This window comes from Clytia hemisphaerica, unplaced genomic scaffold, assembly GCF_902728285.1.
Source record: "Clytia hemisphaerica strain Z4C2 unplaced genomic scaffold, Clytia hemisphaerica genome assembly, whole genome shotgun sequence".
Lineage (NCBI taxonomy): Eukaryota > Metazoa > Cnidaria > Hydrozoa > Leptothecata > Clytiidae > Clytia > Clytia hemisphaerica.
The window spans coordinates 78,371-97,235 of record NW_027103444.1 but is presented as its reverse complement, the minus strand read 5'-3'; the positions used below and the strand labels follow the sequence as shown (position 1 = coordinate 97,235).

The following is an 18,865-nucleotide window of genomic DNA, read 5'->3' as shown; positions in this document are numbered from 1 at the left end:
CTTAATGAGCGGACAGTCCTAGTGGTGTAGTGATTAGTGAGCTTATATCTACGCTTTTAAATTCGGAGTGACTGAAATGGTTAGAAACAAGCGCAATTCTGAAATCAAGGACGGTAAACGTGCTGATTTAAACTCATCCTCAGTCAGTCAGGATCTCAAACAAATCAAAAACTAACCAAGTCCGTTGCAGGAAAAGCGCCAAAAATATACCGTTGCAGGAAAAGCGCCAAAAATATACTAAGTTGGGTTTCGACTCCCACTCAGTTCTACGATTCACTTGGCAAGTGAATGTACCTTCGCTCGGGTTAGCCCATTCCTTATGTGTTATGAGCGGGATTAGGTACCATCAATCTGATAAAAATGTATTCTTCTAAATATCCTCACACGTTGGTATGGTAGTATATAATTGCACTGTCCTCCTGAATATTTAACTCCAGTATGATTCTGTGTATCGCGAGCTTGATTTGGCAGAATCAGTTAAGAGCGATGAATTCTTTATCCTATCTATCTTTCGTGGTTGAGTTGCAGGGGGCTTTGGAGCGCATTCTCGCAACTATAGATATTTTGAGTAAGCATCCCGTCAGCACCTTGAACAGACTACCAAATTTCTCTCACGTGGCATGGGTTGACCCGGGCGAAGGTTTGTTTACTTGTCAACTGAATCTCAGCACTGAGTTGGAATCGAGCCTCGATCTCCACTACACTACTGTGCTGTGCATGTTTACTTACCAAGTGAACCACCGTGAGTTGGAATCGAGCCCCGATCTCCACTACACTACTGTGCTGTGCATGTTTACTTACCAAGTGAACCACCGTGAGTTGGAATCGAGCCCCGATCTCCACTACACTACTGTGCTGTGCATGTTTTACTTACCAAGTGAACCACCGTGAGTTGGAATCGAGCCCCGATCTCCACTACACTACTGTGCTGTGCATGTTTACTTACCAAGTGAACCACCGTGAGTTGGAATCGAGCCCCGATCTCCACTACTGCGCTGTGCATGTTTACTTACCAAGTGAACCACGGTGAGTTGGAATCGAGCCCCGATCTCCACTACACTACTGCGCTGTGCATGTTTACTTACCAAGTGAATGGTGCTTGTTCCGTTAATCGAAATGACTACCTCCCTCTCTTTCTAGACTGTATTTTAATTAGTTTTTTGTAAGGCAGAACCTAAATCGATTTGGTAGTAAAAATGATACAAGATAGCACGTGTGAAAAGATAAAAATAGTTTTTCTAGCGCCTACAAAATCGACATTTCATTTTTTGACATATTCATCGATTAAGATGTTATTTTCAAGTCTTGATCCCAGGATAATCTTATAGTAATCAAATTAATACAAATTTTCATTACAAAACCATCACGGAGCGCGGTTAAGTCTTCAGACCGAATTAGAAACAACCCTCTGGTTTTCATTTTCCATTCATTTTTGTGAGCTGTCAAAAATAGTTCTGTTTTTCTGACCGCCCAGCTGCAACTAGACATGCCAAACTCAACAGAAACTGCATAGGTTTAAACTGTAGTTGGGTTTAAAAAAAACATAAAAACCTATGAAAATGCAAAACCAGCTAGACATTTCACCCTCCACTCTCAGTTAAACAGAAAACTCCAATAGAATACAAGTTAATTATCTTAGGAATGTTTCACCTCTCATATACTTACTTTCAAATTGAAATGTCGGAATGAATAAGAAGATATACACGTTTCTTTTATAAGAACATCCAAAATTTTTGAAGCCTTCGGATGTTCTTAACTTTTTAGATTTTAAACCTAAAAATGTTTTTAACATGTTCTCAATTTCACCATTTCGCGAGTATTTTTGAAATCAGGTGTTTAAGAGTCCATAAAGCCTTATAATATTCTTAACTTGTTCTTAAGATTTTGGCCATCGAAACCTTATGTTCTTACATAGTTTGTTCTTGTTCTTTTGACGTCAATTAAAGTTGAGTGAAGACGTCTTTTTGCAGCGACAGTCAAATTCAACAAAATCTGAATTTTTCTGAAAAATCTATAAAAATCGCTCAAAAATACACTCTATTCCACCATCAAACACTCTACCAGCATCCTGATACATCACAAATGACGTCCAACCGACAAAGAAACACACCTAACCTGCTTTGTACCGGCAACGCATGTGCAGATGACAAGAATGAGGACACCCTGGCATGTTCAAAATGTAACAGACTAGTTCACTATCTATGTTCGAGGCTACCAGCGTATATGATAACTGCTTTTAACGACGACCGAAGAATACATTGTAACTTTGTATGTCAGAACTGTGTGTCGGTGTCAAAGGATTTGCTGGCCTTGATCCCTAGATCTCAACCTTCTTTAAAAACAGCGGCAGAGCTATCGAAACTGAAAGAAACAATCAAAGAAAACGAGAATACGATAAAGAAACTAAAGACAAATGAACATCATCTACTCGAAATCGTAGAAACACAAAAAGAAGAGCTTTCACAACTAAAGAAGAAGTTATCAGATGATCCAGCCTTCCATACTGTAGAATATGTCGAGAATAAGCTCGAAAAGAAGTTAGAAGACTTTCGCACCGAAATACTGTCCACCATTAAGGAGGAGCACAAAAAATCGTACGCTGCAGTCGCTTCTGCTGGAACATCTGCTCCCTCAAATGACAACATAAAAACTGCAGTCAAACAAGTACATGAAGAGGAAGCAGCGGAGGAGAAGGATAAATCTAGACGATCGAATAACATTATAATCCATGGTGTCAAAGAAACGACAGAGGATCCTAACAAGGAGGATGAGGATTGGGTGAAAGAACTTATCGAAAATCTTCGTGTGAAAATCAACACCAAACATATGATGAGACTCGGATCTAAAGCTGACGACAAGAGTAGACCAATACTTGTTACCTTTAAGAGCGAAAAAGAAAAAGAAAGCCTATTTGGAAATCTACATGTCTTGAAAGGGAATGCCAAATACAAAGGTGTCAGCATTTGTGAAGATCTAACCCCCACTCAAAGGAAGGACTTCAAAGACCTTCTGCAGGAAGCCAAGGAAAGAAATCAAAGTGAAACAGATGAAGTCTGGCGAGTCCGTGGGTCATCAAAAAACGGCTTCCGCCTCAAGAGGGTAAAGACCAACGGCCCAAATCAACAATAAATTCAACAAAAGAAAAACAAAAAACAAAAAAAAACGTAAAAGAAGTAAGAAGCAAAACCAAAAACATACCAAAAAATCAAAGGACACAACAAGCTAATATCACATCTACCAACAATATTAAAGTTCAAAAAGACATGAGAATTCTCTATGCTAACGCCGATCAATTTACATCTGGAAAATTAATTGAATTACAAACCCATGTACAGAAAGAAAAACCTCATCTGATTGCAATATGTGAAGTGAAAACGAAAGTAGGCCAGCTGAAACATCTACACGAATACGAATTTGGGGAGTACACGCTCGTTAATCAAACAAATGTTGACACTAACAAGGGACGTGGTATCATCATATTATCGCATAACTCCATCAAGCATTTAATTGCCAGGTCTTCAACAGTTGAATTTGAAGAAGCTTGCACTATCGAAGTTCGTCTTGCAGATAAAGATCTGTTGGTGTTTGCTTGTCTTTATCGTAGCCCAACAAAAACCAGATCGTCTGACGAAAACAATGCCAAGCTGAATTCTCTTGTCAAGTCCATCTCCCTGGACAAGAAGTACTCTCATAAAATCCTCATTGGTGATTTTAACTATCCGACAATCAATTGGGAGAATTGGACCACACGCCATAACGAGGAGAGTAAGGAAGAACAATTTTTGGATGCGGTGCGTGATTCTTTCTTACACCAACATGTCGATGAGCCGACAAGATGCCGTGGATCTGATGATCCGTCGACCATCGATTTAATCTTTACAGATGAAAAGAATCAAGTTCGTGATCTACAGTACCTAAGCCCGCTTGGAAGAAGCGACCATAATGTTCTAGCTTTCAACTTCACAGCTTACACTGAGCGCAAATCAAACTCAAAACGTTATGCGTATAACCTGGGAGACTACGCCACCATGAAACAAGAAGCTAGTGTATGGTCTAGAGAGTTTCTTGAAGGCATAGATCAAATGCCAATAGGGGAAACTTGGAATTTATTCAAAAGTAAGCTGTTGGAGCTTAGGAATCTTTATGTGCCATTGAAAGAAATTGATCGTCAGAGTTGGAGAAGAAAAGGATCGATACCAATAGGAAGAGACCTACAGATAGAAGTAAGTGAAAAACGACGACTACACAGGAAATGGGCTAGATCGGTTTGCCCCATTGAAAAAAGACGCAACCGTCAAATCTACATAACAACAAGAAACAGAGTGAATCGCATGATGACAAGAGCTCGTCGAAACTACGAACAAAACATTTGCAACAAAGCCAAGTCCAATCCGAAAGTTTTCTGGTCACACGTGCGAAGTAAGATGAAATCTGCTAGCGGAGTTTCCTCTCTTCTAGAAACACCAAAAGATAAATCATCCCTGCGGCACGAAGATAATGAAAAGGCGAATATTCTCCAAAAACAGTTCTGCAGTGTTTTCACTAATGAACCAGAAGGTGAAGTCCCTGATTTTCCAAGCAGGACCGAGGAAATTATTGACGATATCGTCATAACCAAGGAAATGCTATCTAAGAAAATTAAGGAGCTTGATACCAATAAATCACTCGGTCCCGATGAAATCCACCCGAAAATGCTAAAAGAGCTTGTAGACGAGATCGCAGAACCTCTTTCCCGTATAATGAACAAGACCTTGACTGAAGGAGAATTACCTGAGGATTGGAAACTTGCCCACGTTACTCCTATTTACAAAAACAAAGGTGCTCATAATCTAGCAGTCAACTATAGACCAGTGAGTCTAACATCAGTAGTTTGTAAACTAATGGAGTCAATCTTAAGAGAGCATATCACAAGATACCTTACAAACCTAAAGTTGCTATCCAAAAAGCAATACGGCTTCATCAGCAGACGTTCTACTGTCACTCAACTACTGATGTATATAGACAAATGCTGTGAAAGTATGTCGGAAGGTAAAGTCGTCGACTGCATATATTTCGATTTCGCGAAAGCGTTTGATACCGTGCCGCATCGCCGACTTTGCAAAAAGTTAGAAGGATATGGAATCACCGGAACAACCAAAAATTGGATAACATCTTTTCTCAAGGGACGAAAGCAACTAGTGAAAGTGAACCAATCTCACTCAAAGCTAGACGATGTAATCAGCGGTATACCACAAGGAAGTGTATTAGGACCTCTACTTTTTGTGCTGTATATAAACGATCTTCCTGACAAAGTTGTTTCCGACCTACTACTTTTTGCAGATGACACGAAGATATTCAAAGAGGTCAATTCCATCAATGATTCTCTTGTCATTCAGAAGGATGTAGACACATTGAATGAATGGTCTAAAGATTGGCTCTTAAAGTTCCATCCCGATAAATGTCATGTTTTAACACTTGGCAAACTAGCTAACATAAAGCACGCACATCCTTATTCTCTCGCTGGTAATCAACTGGAGCATGTTTTCGAGGAGAAAGACTTGGGAGTTTTGGTGGATGCTGAGCTGATGTTTGAAGAACATATAGCCAAACAGGTAAACAAAGCGAATTCGACACTTGGTATTATCAGAAGGGGGTTTGATAATCGTACTCCAAAGACCATAACGACACTATACTCCGCCTTTGTGAGGCCGCACCTTGAGTACGCGCAGTCAGTCTGGTCACCCAAACTACGCAAACATGTAAACATGCTCGAGGGAGTCCAAAGACGAGCTTCAAAACTTATCCCAATATATCGACACCTCCCGTACAGTGAAAGGCTAAAAAGGCTTGGATTACCAACCCTCGAATTTCGGAGACAGTTTTGTGATATGGTGCAGGTCTATAAACATCTTTCCTTTTACGACAAAGATACTATACCTTCAAAACTAATCAGCCGTGCACGTCCTAAACGAAGACATTCCAAAGAGCTTTTACCAAACTTTGCTAATGACGGCTTCAATGGACCCCAAACTAAATCGTTTTACTATAGATGTGTGCCAACGTGGAATAAACTACCAAGAGAAGTTGTATCCGCACAATCGATCAAGTCGTTTAAAGAGAAACTGAATGATGCATGGAAAAACCACCCACAAAAATTTGTTACAAGAGGAATGTGAAAGAAGATCGGTTAGAGGCCCATCGTGAGCCTAGCTTGTAAATCTGTATAATAATAATATAAAAAAAACATGTACAGTAGTACTCTAAACATCGATTAAACTTTTCACACCGAAATCGATACCAATAGTTAAATTAACTGACGAAAGAGTCAAACTTTAAAACTAAGAAAAAATAGTCCTTCATAACAAATCGTCCATAAAATAAATCATGCAATGTTTTTGAGAGTCCTTGTATTATATATTATAAGTACGTGTTAAAATGTTGAAATATAATGCAAAATGCAAGGGGCTTCGGATTAAACTGTTCCCTGTACGATTAAAACAAGTCATATGTATTTTCTTTTTTCGTTGAGCACCGCCTTGAATGAAAAAGCGAAGAAGATCAATAAAAAGTTCGTTTCAAAACCTCTATTCGGCTGTTCCGTCAAATCACAATTATAGGAGAGCTGAATGAAGTCCCTCCTGTGTTATGAAGTGTTCTTAAACGAATTATGTTGTATCTGTATATACACAGAACTCTGTTAATAACCTTTAAAATACGTTAAATATTTTTTTGAAAATTATTTACACCAGAATAAATATATTTTCGACTACGCACAATTTAATTCTAAGAATCTCAGTAATTAAGCAACTTTAAAACATGTAATGAAATCATCTGATATCAGATGTAGATATTTTTTCCGATACGCTTAAGTTCTGAAGATCGGAGAAACTTTCAACATTTGGAAGGTTTAGATTACAGAATTTTGCCAGACCACGTCTAGGACTTTACAGCGTTCGTCTCCGGGGATCGTTGAGTGGAACCGAAGCTTCCCAAGGGCTGTTGAAACCGAGGCTGAGGCATATCGATGGCTGCCTATCATTCCTCTTCGTTGGAAAATTTACATGCTCCTTTAGAGCTATATACCTTGGACGGTATAAATTATAAATTATATTGAGTGCAACTACTGCTTCGTTTTGAGGTTATTACCAAGGTGATCAAATCCCTAGGGCCTTCAAAATGTTACTTTCATAAATAGACTGAACTACTTATGAACTCCTCTAGGAACCATTTACCGTAGCAATATTTCGAAAACGAGGTAAGGGTTGACGTAAATTATGAAAAGGTCTATATCAGATAAGAAAGGAAAATGTGTACTGGTATTTCCAGGATAGAATAAGCATTAGTTTTAAGATAAATATAAATTAATTAACCACGCCAGGGTTACTTTTTTTATAAGAACATCCAAAATTTTTGAAGCCCTCGGATGTTCTTAACTTTAAGCTTAAAAATGTTTTTTACATGTTATTATTTTCACCATTTTGTGAGTTTTTTTGTCCGTTTTCTTAAGAAATTGGACGTTTTAGAGTCCACTAAGCCTTAAAATGTTCTTAACTTGTTCTTAACATTTTTGCCATCGAAGCCTTATGTTCTTATATAGTTTGTTCTTATAAAAAAACGTGTATAATGGATGATAACCGTATAAAGTCTAATAATTTGGTGGGACAAATTTAACTTTTTTAATATTGATAATATTGATTTTTAGTTACTATTCCAATTTGCCTACGAATGGCTCCTTTTCTTAGGAAAAACAGATTTCATATCTTGATTTATTTTTAAAATATTGAATTTTAAACAATCACTGCAAAACAGTGAAATCATTAAAATAACAAACAGAACATTTTATCAAAGAAGACTTTGTTTAAACTTTAAGCCGCGCGCGACTTGAAACAAACGTTTAGAAAAATGTGCCGTTTGCTGTTATTCACACAGATTTTGAAAAGGGGAACACGAGGCCATATCTATTTAAAAACGTCCCCTTTTTCTGATTTGTTTGTGACGTCACGGTCAATACCTTTTAACAATTCTCGAAAAGCGAGTCTTCAGCGATGTGAAAACTAGATTTCTTAAATTTTAAATTGAATGATTTATTTAGACTTAATGGTGACGTCACAGATTCTCATGTTTTCGTTCAGATAAAACACAACCAACAGCGAGTTTATGTATACGAGAAAGATCGAAGGAGACGGTATAAAGCAAAGTTGGCATGTCACCAAAATCGCCATCTACTTTTCTCGACGACGGTAAAAACACCAAACTACGGTCGTCTGTTTAGGTGAGCAAAGGCGATAAAGCGCCGTACATCAATTATCGACTTTATTTTACGTCGACTCCACTTACCTTCGCGCACGATATCCTCCGATACATAAACGCACTAATATCTAGTGATCAGTGCGCTTGCAAGTTTGAGTTTAGAGAGGTGACACATCAAATATATGTGAAGACTCTTAAGTTAACGTTTGGCTGATTTATCCTATTTGTAAATTTTTGAAGCACGATCATATTTCATTGACATTCCACCATCAACTAGCGTGGACTAGCAACTACGTCTTAATAAGAAAAGCCTGCTTTTTCACTTTAGAATGAGAAGAGCCCAACTTAGATAGAAAATCCGTCCTATAGCTATATTTTTATAACATGATGTATGTGGGCTGGGTTCAAAACTATGAATAAAATTTTTGGAAATTTTAAATGTAGCACCAAATTTGCTTTTTTTTTCTAAATAAAAAGTGAGACCAATAAAAGAACATTAAATTAAATTGGTTGTGTTATCAAATGCTCAAATGACATTTGGAGTTGGGAAATTCAAACTCATACAGCCTTACGTTCTTATATAGTTTGTTTATATAAAAAAACATGTAGCCCAAACCATGCTATATTCATTTTGCCAAAAATATGTAAGAGAAGGAATCATAGCATGATTTATCTCCAGGCTAAGACAAATTCTAAACAAAAGATAGTAAAAGTCATACCGGCGTTCCCAACGTACAGTTCACAAAGCCACTCATTCTTTTTGGGATACCAATCGATTTCATAGTGAAGTGAACATAATTCTGTGAAAGAGAATAATGCAATTTAGAACTCTTTTCCTTTTTAAAAGGGTCAAAAGAATAGGTAGAGTGAACCACTGGCGGATTTAACACAATAGAGCAAGTACGTCGGAAACATGCGAAGAAGTGCAACGCTCGTCAAAAGACGATGCAATTACAATCATAAATATCTTCTTCTGATTAAGTTCGACATGGTCTAAAGCCGCCTATGGTAGACGCATGTAATGTTGATACATCACAAATGTGATGATAGCTCTTCGATAAAAATCCAAATTATCGAGACCAACGAGGCATATTTTTTACAAAATTAATAGCTTTATAAATACCTGTCCGTAAACAAACCATATTGAACCACAACATATTGAACTTCAAATTCCTTGAGAAACCTTTTTTAATCATTTTTATTATGTATACTTTTTTTACTTGGAGCATCTAAAAATAAAAATAGTTGATGACAGTGCATTATAATCAAGACAAGATTTCCTGGTAGAGTTTCATCCAATCATCTTCCAGAATATTTTTGATGATTACAGAAAATGGTCAATACATGCTCAATGGGCTGTTTCGTTAAAAATCCATACAAGGGCGTGGACTGACCTTTTCAAGTCAAAAAAAAAAACTTGAAAATATGTTAATACCCCCTAAAAATGGCAAAATTTGCAAATAAATCCTTGGCAATATATTTATACCTAAAACGTGACAGTTAACGAACTAAAATCAGTCGTTTACCCCCCCCCCTGGAAAAATGAAAAAATACTCCTTCAGACCCCCTGGGAGTTCTTCTCAGATTACGCCCTTGAAATGTTCGTCCCCCCCCCTGTATGGATATAAATAGAAAGGCCCAATCGTGGTCAAAACATTAAAACACATAAAGAACAATCTAAGCCTCAGACCTCAGAAATGGCTTTAAAGAAGATGCTCATTTTTGAAATGAGTTCACTCAACTAAGTTTTATATAAGCCTGAAAATCGGGACAAGTTGAAGTTTTTACAAGCTCTTATTTGATTTGATTGATAAAAACAATTTTGTTACTTTTTCTAAAGAACGCGTCATCTCTTTTGCTTTAAATGACCAATTAGTGAAGTACCTTATAAAAACTCCAGCTTATCTCTGAAAATCACGACCCCAGACAAATTCATTAACCATATTATAAGGAGAGGTGGAAAACTTGCCAATAGAAAAGTACCCAAACTTAAAATTTTCTTTGATGTTTTATCAAGAGTTTTAGGATATGCGAAGAAATAAAGGGATAAGAAAATCTGAGGGGTACTAAAAAATTAGCCAAGGGGGTTTGATTTGGGGGTTGGCCAATATAAAGACTCTCCGAGAAAGACGGAAAACCATCATATTATTCTATAGGATATTGTATGTAGCTGGCACTAGAAAAAATATGGATGATATACGACTTTGGGGTAGATTAATAGTATTTTCTATTTTAAATTGTGACTAATTTACAGAATAATAAGGTTTTTAAAGAAATCAAAAAAAGTATATATATAAAATAGAAACAGGCACTCTTATTGATTGCAATAGGTGGACTTGACAATACAAATCTAAACACAATAAATTTGTTCAGAAGTAATATGACTTGCTTTTCTCTCTCCAAAGATTCAATAAGATTTAATACTTTAGGGGGGGGGGTGCGTTACATTTTTTCAAAAGTCAAAGATTTACAATTCTAACGTGGAAAAAAACTCACAAATTCTCCTAGTGGTTTTGACAAAAAACTGATTCTAAAAGTTTGTCACGAGGACTATTTTTCGCCGAAATGGTCAGAATCCACGAACATTACGTCAATTAATCAACGTAAAACTTAATATACTGAAGATAGATGAAACAAAAGACTAACTAAAGCACTAATAACAATATAAACAGAAAAATGCTGCTTTTAAAAAAAGGAATTACATTTTTATACATTTTTATAATATTTTCCTTGCTGTTATTTTATCCAGTTACTCAATTATCCACATGCACATACTTGCTCTTTGAAAACATAAAGTAAAAACACAATTCTTAAAATAAGTTAAAGAAAAATTTGAAAGATCTCAATGAAACTACAGGAATTTAAAGTCTTGGTAACATTAGAGAAAACATGTCCATTAATAGTATTAAGTCACTCCTCATATAAGATGACAATGAAGAAATGTAAAATAATTTTTAAAATTAGAATAGTAAGCTGAAATAAAAATACATAAAAATTAGAAAGTTAGAAAACGAAAAGTTTAAAATACTAAAAAATATTAAGAATAAAATTCAAACACCAACTAAATAGAAAAACAATGTAAATAAATACAAATTATAATACAATAGAGACAATTAGGCTTTTCTATAACAAAAAGCTTTCTGCAGCTTTTTGCAGCATATTATCGAAGCAACCATGCAGACAAACCAGAGATAAATGCGTTAAATAAAGTCTTTTAAAATTCAATAAAGTGAGCTGAGTGGTTGGCTGGTGATGGTCACTTAAAATATAAACAGCAACCTTAATATTTCTCCTAGAAACCTTGCAATTTAAAACAGCAAAATATTTTCTGTTAATTTAATCCCTGGCAAATCTCAAACAAATCTGTTGTGACCAAAAGCCTTTAAAAACCTTAACACCAGCCTGGACCAGAACATGGTACTTTCTCCATCAATTCAAAACTACCCACACTAACCAAAGGTTCTTTATGAATTATTAATCAAATAATTATGCTCATCATGACCATATGGATTGACATAGCTCTGGCGATTCCTGGATTGCCCACGTCTCCTGGTCAAATAAACAAAAGTGTACGGCTCCTTTTGTTTCTCTTTACCACTCCATAAGCATTGCACCAATAACCCGATCACAAGGAATAAAGCAAATAATGCTAACACCAGATAAGACCACCAACACAACTCTGCAACACGGTTATAGAAAATTTTCATTTCCATATACTCCAGTATGAAGAAGCCTTCAACGAAGTAATCCAAGGAACACATCATAACACCGGCAGCAAAGATACAGGATGACAAGATATGCATACGGTGTTTCCACCACATTGTAATGAACACTTGTCCCAAACCAAATACAGCAACAATCAAGCAGCCCAGAGCCACAGAATCAATCGGTTTGAATGTAGTATAGATCATCAAAAAGACAAAACCATTGACGAATCCAGCAAATAACCCAGTAATAAACAAACCACAATACAATAAGGTGGTGGTAAAAAGACTGACAAATAAACCAATGGACATTGATATTAATATGTTAATCATCAATGAGAACCTTGATTCAACAACCAGAACCATGTACGCCAGGATAGAAGTACTGGTCAAACCAGTCAAACAGAATGATATACGTCTTCTTTTGTAGCCTAAAAACATGGAAAATGTAAAAATTTCTTCAATTATATGATAACATTGCGTCCATCAGAGGAATTAAGCTTTAAAAAAATTGAAATCTGTGAGAACAGGTAAGGAAAATTTTAAGTAAAGAACAGTCAAGTAAGCCTAGGGTTTTTTCAGTGAAATACTGAAGCTGGCTGCTAATCATAAATTTGAAATATATTGTGTATAAGTAGCAAAACAGGGGGTTATAATTTTGGCCATAACTTTCAATATAGCTAAATCTGATCTGAATTTAAAAATTTGTGGAATGGAAAATCAAATTCAAAGTAAGTTTCTTAAAAAAATCTTAAAGTCCAGGAATGGTCCATATTTGGTAAGCTTTTCAAAATAGTTTTAACGATTAAGACAATTAATTCAATTATTCTTTCACTTCGAAACAAAATGAAGCCATTTTGGCTTCATTTTGTTTCAGTGTGAAAGAAAAATACCGTGTGAACGTGGTCTAAGACTTACCAAAAACAAGGATGAAGGCTGCCATGACAAAGCATACAGCTGACAAGATACCACGTGCCAAGTCATAATTATAAGAAAATTCACAAGTGGGTAGAGGTGCATTCTTCTTAGAATCAATATCAAAATTCAATGGGCTTTCCTTGATTGGTTCATTATAGTTTTCATTGTAGTTTTGTGTTTGTACGTGAAGTACATTGCTAAGCATTAGTACAACAAATACTAGCTTGTTTGATTGTAACATTTTCTAGTCATTTGAGTATTTGGTATACTAAGTCTAAAAAATAAAAATAAAATGAAAATGTAATTTGGTATTCCATAATAATTAAAACAGAAGAATAGGTTAAAGTTAATTCATCCAAAAGCTAACTGCACGAATCAAAAGAAGAAAAAAAAAATGAAGACAAAAATGTAACCAATTTTTATTTAGTCCTATCTGGCAAACTTGAAAACACAACTTTAATTAAATCAACGATTAGGTATAAATAAATATTTACATTGACAAAAAAGAGGATAAATAAAAATTTAAAAAGTTATCTTTGTAACCGATTCATAGAGGCTTGTAAAACATTGACTGTGTCAGTCAGATGGGCAAGATCAACAGAGTGTTTTGATTGCAACTCTTGAGTGTCTCCAGCCAGAGATTGTGACAATTTTGACATTGTATTATTGAGTTGGGTCAACGATTTATGCAATTTTGTTGGTCCTGTAAGCATGTTATTGGTGGAATGGACAGCATGACCTAATTCACTAACATTTGGGTGTTCCTTACGACACCATACTTCAATATCATGTGTATGGCAATGCAAAAAGCTATCAATCATTTGCGAGAACGTTTTCAATGATAGATCAACTTTGCGACAATAATTTTCAACAATGTTTTGATCAAGATCAAAAGGTGCAAACTTAGCTAAAGAGCCTTCAATCTGTTTTATAGTGAGTGCAATGTCTTCAGATATTTTTACAGCAGTATCAGTCAGTAGGTCAATACTAGGTGTTTCCTGTACTTTCATTTCATTATTTATTCGACTTTCTAAGTCAGGTGAAAACAAATGAATTTCTGTTGAGAAGAGAGATTTTGTTTTGTTTTCACGAATAAGAGTATCCATAAACGTACATGAAGACTGGAAAGATTCAAACAATGAAGGAGCTTGAGCAGGCTTCAGGTAATATGATGTTTCTTCAGATGATTGTTCTTTGGTTTGGATATCTGATAAATAATTGTGTCCAGTCTGAGAAGTATACACCAAATCAATCAAGTTGTCCCAAAATGCTAACTGCTTTTTATGTGATGCTGTTCCTTTGACAATCTCAATGTCATCAATCTTACAAAGGTTGAGCAGATTTAGAACAAACAAAATACGCTGTTGCCTAGAATCAATCCGACTATTGATTACAGGTAGTGATTTGGAAATGACCTCGTCAAAATCACTATCGAAATTGCATAACGCCCATGTAAGCAATTTCAGCCTTGTTTCACTTGGATGTAAAAGAAGCTCAGCCATCCATTGTTCACCTCCCTCTTCAATGAAAGGGCAGCATAACTTCTCTAGTCGATTTTGTATATTTTGTAGCTTGTATGAATGTTTTGACGGCATAATACAAGAAAATGCTTGTAAAAATGTTTGCATCAACTGTTTTAAGTATATCTAAGGAACTGAAAGAGAAATGTCTAAGACTTTATAAAAACAACAAAAACTCCTTGAAAAAACCCAAAATGGTCAATTATTTAGTCCATAAATAGTATTGACAGTTATCCTCCCCGCAAAAAAATAAAATGTCAAACATTTTCCCATAAAATGTGAAAATATCTATAAATTTATCTAAATTTTTACTTTATCAAAAACTTTGTAATTTGTAATATTTTACAGAACAAGACTGCATAAGAAAGTTTCCAAGAAAATATCATATCCACATAATACAAGCACCACATATACAAGCACCATGGGATCATCCCCCGCCCCCAGGAAGATGGGGGGGGGGGAATCAGATTTTGGTGCCAGGGGGGAAGTGAAAATTTCAAGCTTGATGGGGGGAGAAAGGCGAATAGGGGGTATATTCAGTCCTCTACCTAGTGGGGGGAGTAATAGGATAAATACAGACCTTCCTGGTGTGTTTGGGCATTCAGGCTTATGAGCCTGTCTTTCTTGGGATTTTAAGAGTCTTTTTTTTTGCTATAATAGCTTGCGAATTGAGGCGAGTCTGGATCATCACTTTGCAACCCTTATACAATACGGCTAGGGGGATTTCCCAATTAGGGGGGGGAGCACGAATTTTAAAGACAGGTGGGGGGGAAAGGCCAGATGGGGGATTTTAGCTCATATTAGGGGGGACCAAAAAGCTGGAGGACGCCATGAGCACCATCCTTAACTTTAGCTTGAGTGCTTGCATGCAGCATTGGGTACAAAGTCCAAATATGCTGTAAATTTTATACATTATGAAGTGTTAGAGCTATACTAAAAGGGGATAAATTATATTGTCCCAGCGGTGTTGTAAAAGTCATTAAAAAATTATGCTGGAGTAATTAGGCAGTATAGCCCTAACTGTTCCTATAAAAGTTACGGGAAATGCACATTTGGACTTTAGAGCTAGCCTGCCTTTGTACTGGCTGAGGGAAAGCAATGTAAGTTAGTTTGTTAATCAATGGGCAGTTCTAGAAAAAAACAATTACCCATCCCCTGTGGACAGCACTATTTTTTTGAACTTTTTTTCACTTGGAAATTATGAGAAATTGTGAAAAAGGTTCTGGAAAATGCGGGATTTTCCTAATTATTTGACCATTCATATCAGAAAATCCATAAAATATGCACTTCTATTTTCTTGCTAAGTATATCGGAAAATTCCAAGATTCTTCCAGAAATCTTGAAATTTTTCAAAAGTAAATTGTACAGTAATGGAAATCCATGTCATCCGTAGGGGGGGGTAACGGACTATAACTGGAACCGCCCAGCCAATAGAATAGACTCATGACCATCACACTCTCCCAACTAGACCTGATCAATCAAATTTGTTGAACCAATCAAACAATTCAACTAATCGAACTTCATCAAACGGTTAAAGTTTGAGTAAATAAATATAATTGAAATCTAAGATTTTTAAAAAAATTGCATTTTGATCAGTTCGATAAGCCAATTTTGTTTGACAAGTTTGTGCCGATTTGCTTGTCCTCAAAGCTAAATTCGGAATGTAAATTGGGAAAATACTTCCCATAACGGATTATACATTTTTCCTGTGATGTATCCTTTCAACGCCATTATCAGGGCGGTTGTTGGGAGCTAAGTAGTACGCCACGCGGGGAGGAGGGAAGAGGTATAGGTTTGAGGATTGAAAATCATCGAACTAATCAAACTTTTTACTGACAGTCTAAACTTAAACTCATCAGGATTAGAAACTAGGCTACTCTTACCTCTTTTATCTTTTCCTTTACAATCAATACAATGCTGACAATGTTGACACAACACATGTTTTTTATAGAAATCTGCAACAAAAACAAAAGTGGCCTCTTCTACTGATTGCTTCGAAGCGCTCCTTCGCTGCTGTTTATCAAGTGAGGTTGCCGCATTTCAAACAGGCCCTTCTTTTTGGCACCCGTGGTCTTTCAGTACCTTGCACGACGGGCAGCTGTTAAATCCCACCCTTCATATATTTGCTTCAATCCGTGATCCGTGGCTTAAGTTTTTTCTCATCTTCAATTTACTGAAGAAAGCAAGCAGGAATTTGATGCGAAAGTTAGATCGTCAACAAAGTGCCGTAAAAAAATCATTGAATAAAAGAAGAACTTAAAGTCTTAATTATTTTCATTTTGAAGAATAGGTGCAAAAAAGCTAAACATAAAAAAGTTTAATTTTTCATTGCATTAATCGAAATGGGCAGGCTAGCTCTAAAGGTCTAAAAAAGCATCTAAACATGAAAACCAGAATATGGCTTTTCAATGGGAATCAATACTATAAAGTGCACGTTTACAAACATCACTTTGTCAGATCTAATAAAATTAATAACGGCACTGTCATCATTGACAATAAAACAAACGATATTCTGTCAAGAGCCTTATAAACATTCCAGCAACTTCCATCAAAATGATCTATCACAGCTAGGTCTACCATTTTTAGCGCGGTTTGAGGATTGAGCGGAGAATGCTCAAAGAACGCCCGCGAACACCTGCGAACGGGTATAACTTCAATCTGTCAATCATTTTCTCAAGCGAAGAGTACGCGAAGCGATTCTAGCTTTACAATAGTGCCGCGGATCATCAGTGGATAGTATTCAATTATCATTATACCTTTATTTTCATTCCTAGAACTTTTGCAAAAAAAAGGAAAAATAGAAAAGTGTGGCGTTTTTTGCAAACTTCAAAAAACTGATTTTTGTCCTGCTTTTGCAGGACTTTAGCTTATAAGTGCTTGTGTGCAGCATAGGGTACAAAGTCTAAATATGCATTTCCCGTAATTTTTGTTTGAAGAGTTAGGTCTATACTGCCAAACAACTATTCTAGTGAATGACAATCAAATCAATGTTGAATACCGTGCCGTGAGATGAGCGTGAGAATGGGTAACTTGCATCAGTGGAGGCTATCATGCATAGCCCTCAAATGAATGACCTGTCTGGTCATAAAAATACAAAGTTAAATAAAAACAAGCAACATGCTGAATGGACCTACCTAATGATTAACATCAGATGAAAATAAGAAAAAAGTGACAATAATTGTACAAAAATTCAGAATGGTAAAATAAAGCTTGTGTGTTAATAATGTAAAATGGTAAAAAGGAATGTCCCCAAATACGAAAATCACTTAAACCATTCAGACCCAAAAAACCTTTTAAGCTGTTTTTGGCCCAAATTTGCCCAAAAAAATTTTCCTTAAAAATTTATCACATTTTGGGCATTGTCATTTTGCATCATTGTGCAAAAAATCAGAAAAAAATTATGAGTCAACATTGAGAAAAGCTATATTTTCTTATTTGGTTAAAGGGAATTTCCCCAAAATACGAAAATCCGTCTTTTAAGGCGAATAAGAATTTTCCAGGAAAAAACACATCAGCCATTCTTTAAAGAATCTTGCCCTCCATCTTTGTACAAAAAATTAGAAAAAAGTAATGACAGGATTTTGCACAAAGTCCAAAAAACCCTATTTTTAGGTAGTTTTTGGCCCAAATTTGCCCAAATATATTTTTTTTCGAAAATCGGGCTCCGTCACATTTTAGGCATTGCCATTTTACATCATTGTGCAAAAAATCAGAAAAAAATAATGAGTCAAATTTGAGAAAAGCTGGTAACAGACGGACGGACGGACGGACGAACGAACGAACGAACGAACGAACGAACGAACGAACGAACGAACGAACGAACGAACGAACGAACGAACGAACGGACGGACGGACATAGGTTAATTTATCGACCGCCGGAGGCGGTTTCTTTCATAGTGGTACGCTAATCTCGTTTTGCCTTGGCTCATTACTTCGTCTACCATTTACTTTCGGTTTTTTTAACTAGATTACCCAGGTGTTTCTCTTTTTTTTCTCTGAATGTCTTTTATTCGGAATTGAATAATCGAGACATGAAAAATGACTATATTGTAATCTGTTTTTAATGAATAATCTAAAATGTACTGGAGATGACATGTGGGCGTTAATAATGTGCGCGCGCTCTTTCGCGAGCGTGATGCGTGATGGAAGGCGGTCGTTTCAGTGTGGTTTAGATCCACACTGTGACCTAGTAGGACCTCCACTGGGGCACCCGGAGGTAGGTCCAACAAAAATGGTAGAGTAGAGCTGTGAGCGGAGCTGAATATAGTTTATTTTGATGACCAGCCAGGTCATTCATTTTTGAGGGCTATGCATGTTAGCCTCCACTCAGTGTAGACCTAACTCTTCATACAAAAATTACGGGAAACGTATATTTGGACTTTGTACCCTATGCTGCACTCAAGCACTTAAGGCGGTCATCGAAAAATTGTTCTATTTGCGTCACCTGCCAGCATCAAATTTTCCGCTGATTTTCCGGTGCGAGATGCGGAAAAA

At 36.3% G+C, this 18,865-nt stretch overlaps 2 protein-coding genes across 2 annotated transcripts; both read right to left on the bottom strand.

Moving 5' to 3' along the window:
• Positions 1-11,607: 11,607 nt before the first annotated feature.
• On the bottom strand, positions 11,608-13,125 carry LOC136798177 (transmembrane protein 198-like). Its single transcript, XM_067054759.1, has 2 exons — positions 12,852-13,125; positions 11,608-12,364 (listed from the first exon to the last, which is right to left on the bottom strand). Exons 1-2 carry the CDS (start codon positions 13,090-13,092, stop codon positions 11,694-11,696), a joined length of 912 nt encoding a protein of 303 aa, XP_066910860.1. The 5' UTR covers positions 13,093-13,125; the 3' UTR covers positions 11,608-11,693.
• A 256-nt stretch (positions 13,126-13,381) lies between these two features.
• On the bottom strand, positions 13,382-14,446 carry LOC136798174 (HAUS augmin-like complex subunit 7). Its single transcript, XM_067054755.1, has one exon. It carries the CDS (start codon positions 14,444-14,446, stop codon positions 13,382-13,384), a length of 1,065 nt encoding a protein of 354 aa, XP_066910856.1.
• Between the last annotated feature and the right edge of the window lie 4,419 nt (positions 14,447-18,865).

What these genes read in the sequence shown, in the direction of transcription:
- LOC136798177 (XM_067054759.1), bottom strand. Translation starts at nt 13,092, where the DNA reads ATGTTACAATCAAACAAGCTAGTATTTGTTGTACTAATGCTTAGCAAT. An exon ending in AGCCTTCATCCTTGTTTTTG is followed by an intron (nt 12,365 to 12,851) that starts GTAAGTCTTAGA and finishes CCATGTTTTTAG; the next exon opens with GCTACAAAAGAAGACGTATA.
- LOC136798174 (XM_067054755.1), bottom strand. Translation starts at nt 14,446, where the DNA reads ATGCCGTCAAAACATTCATACAAGCTACAAAATATACAAAATCGACTA.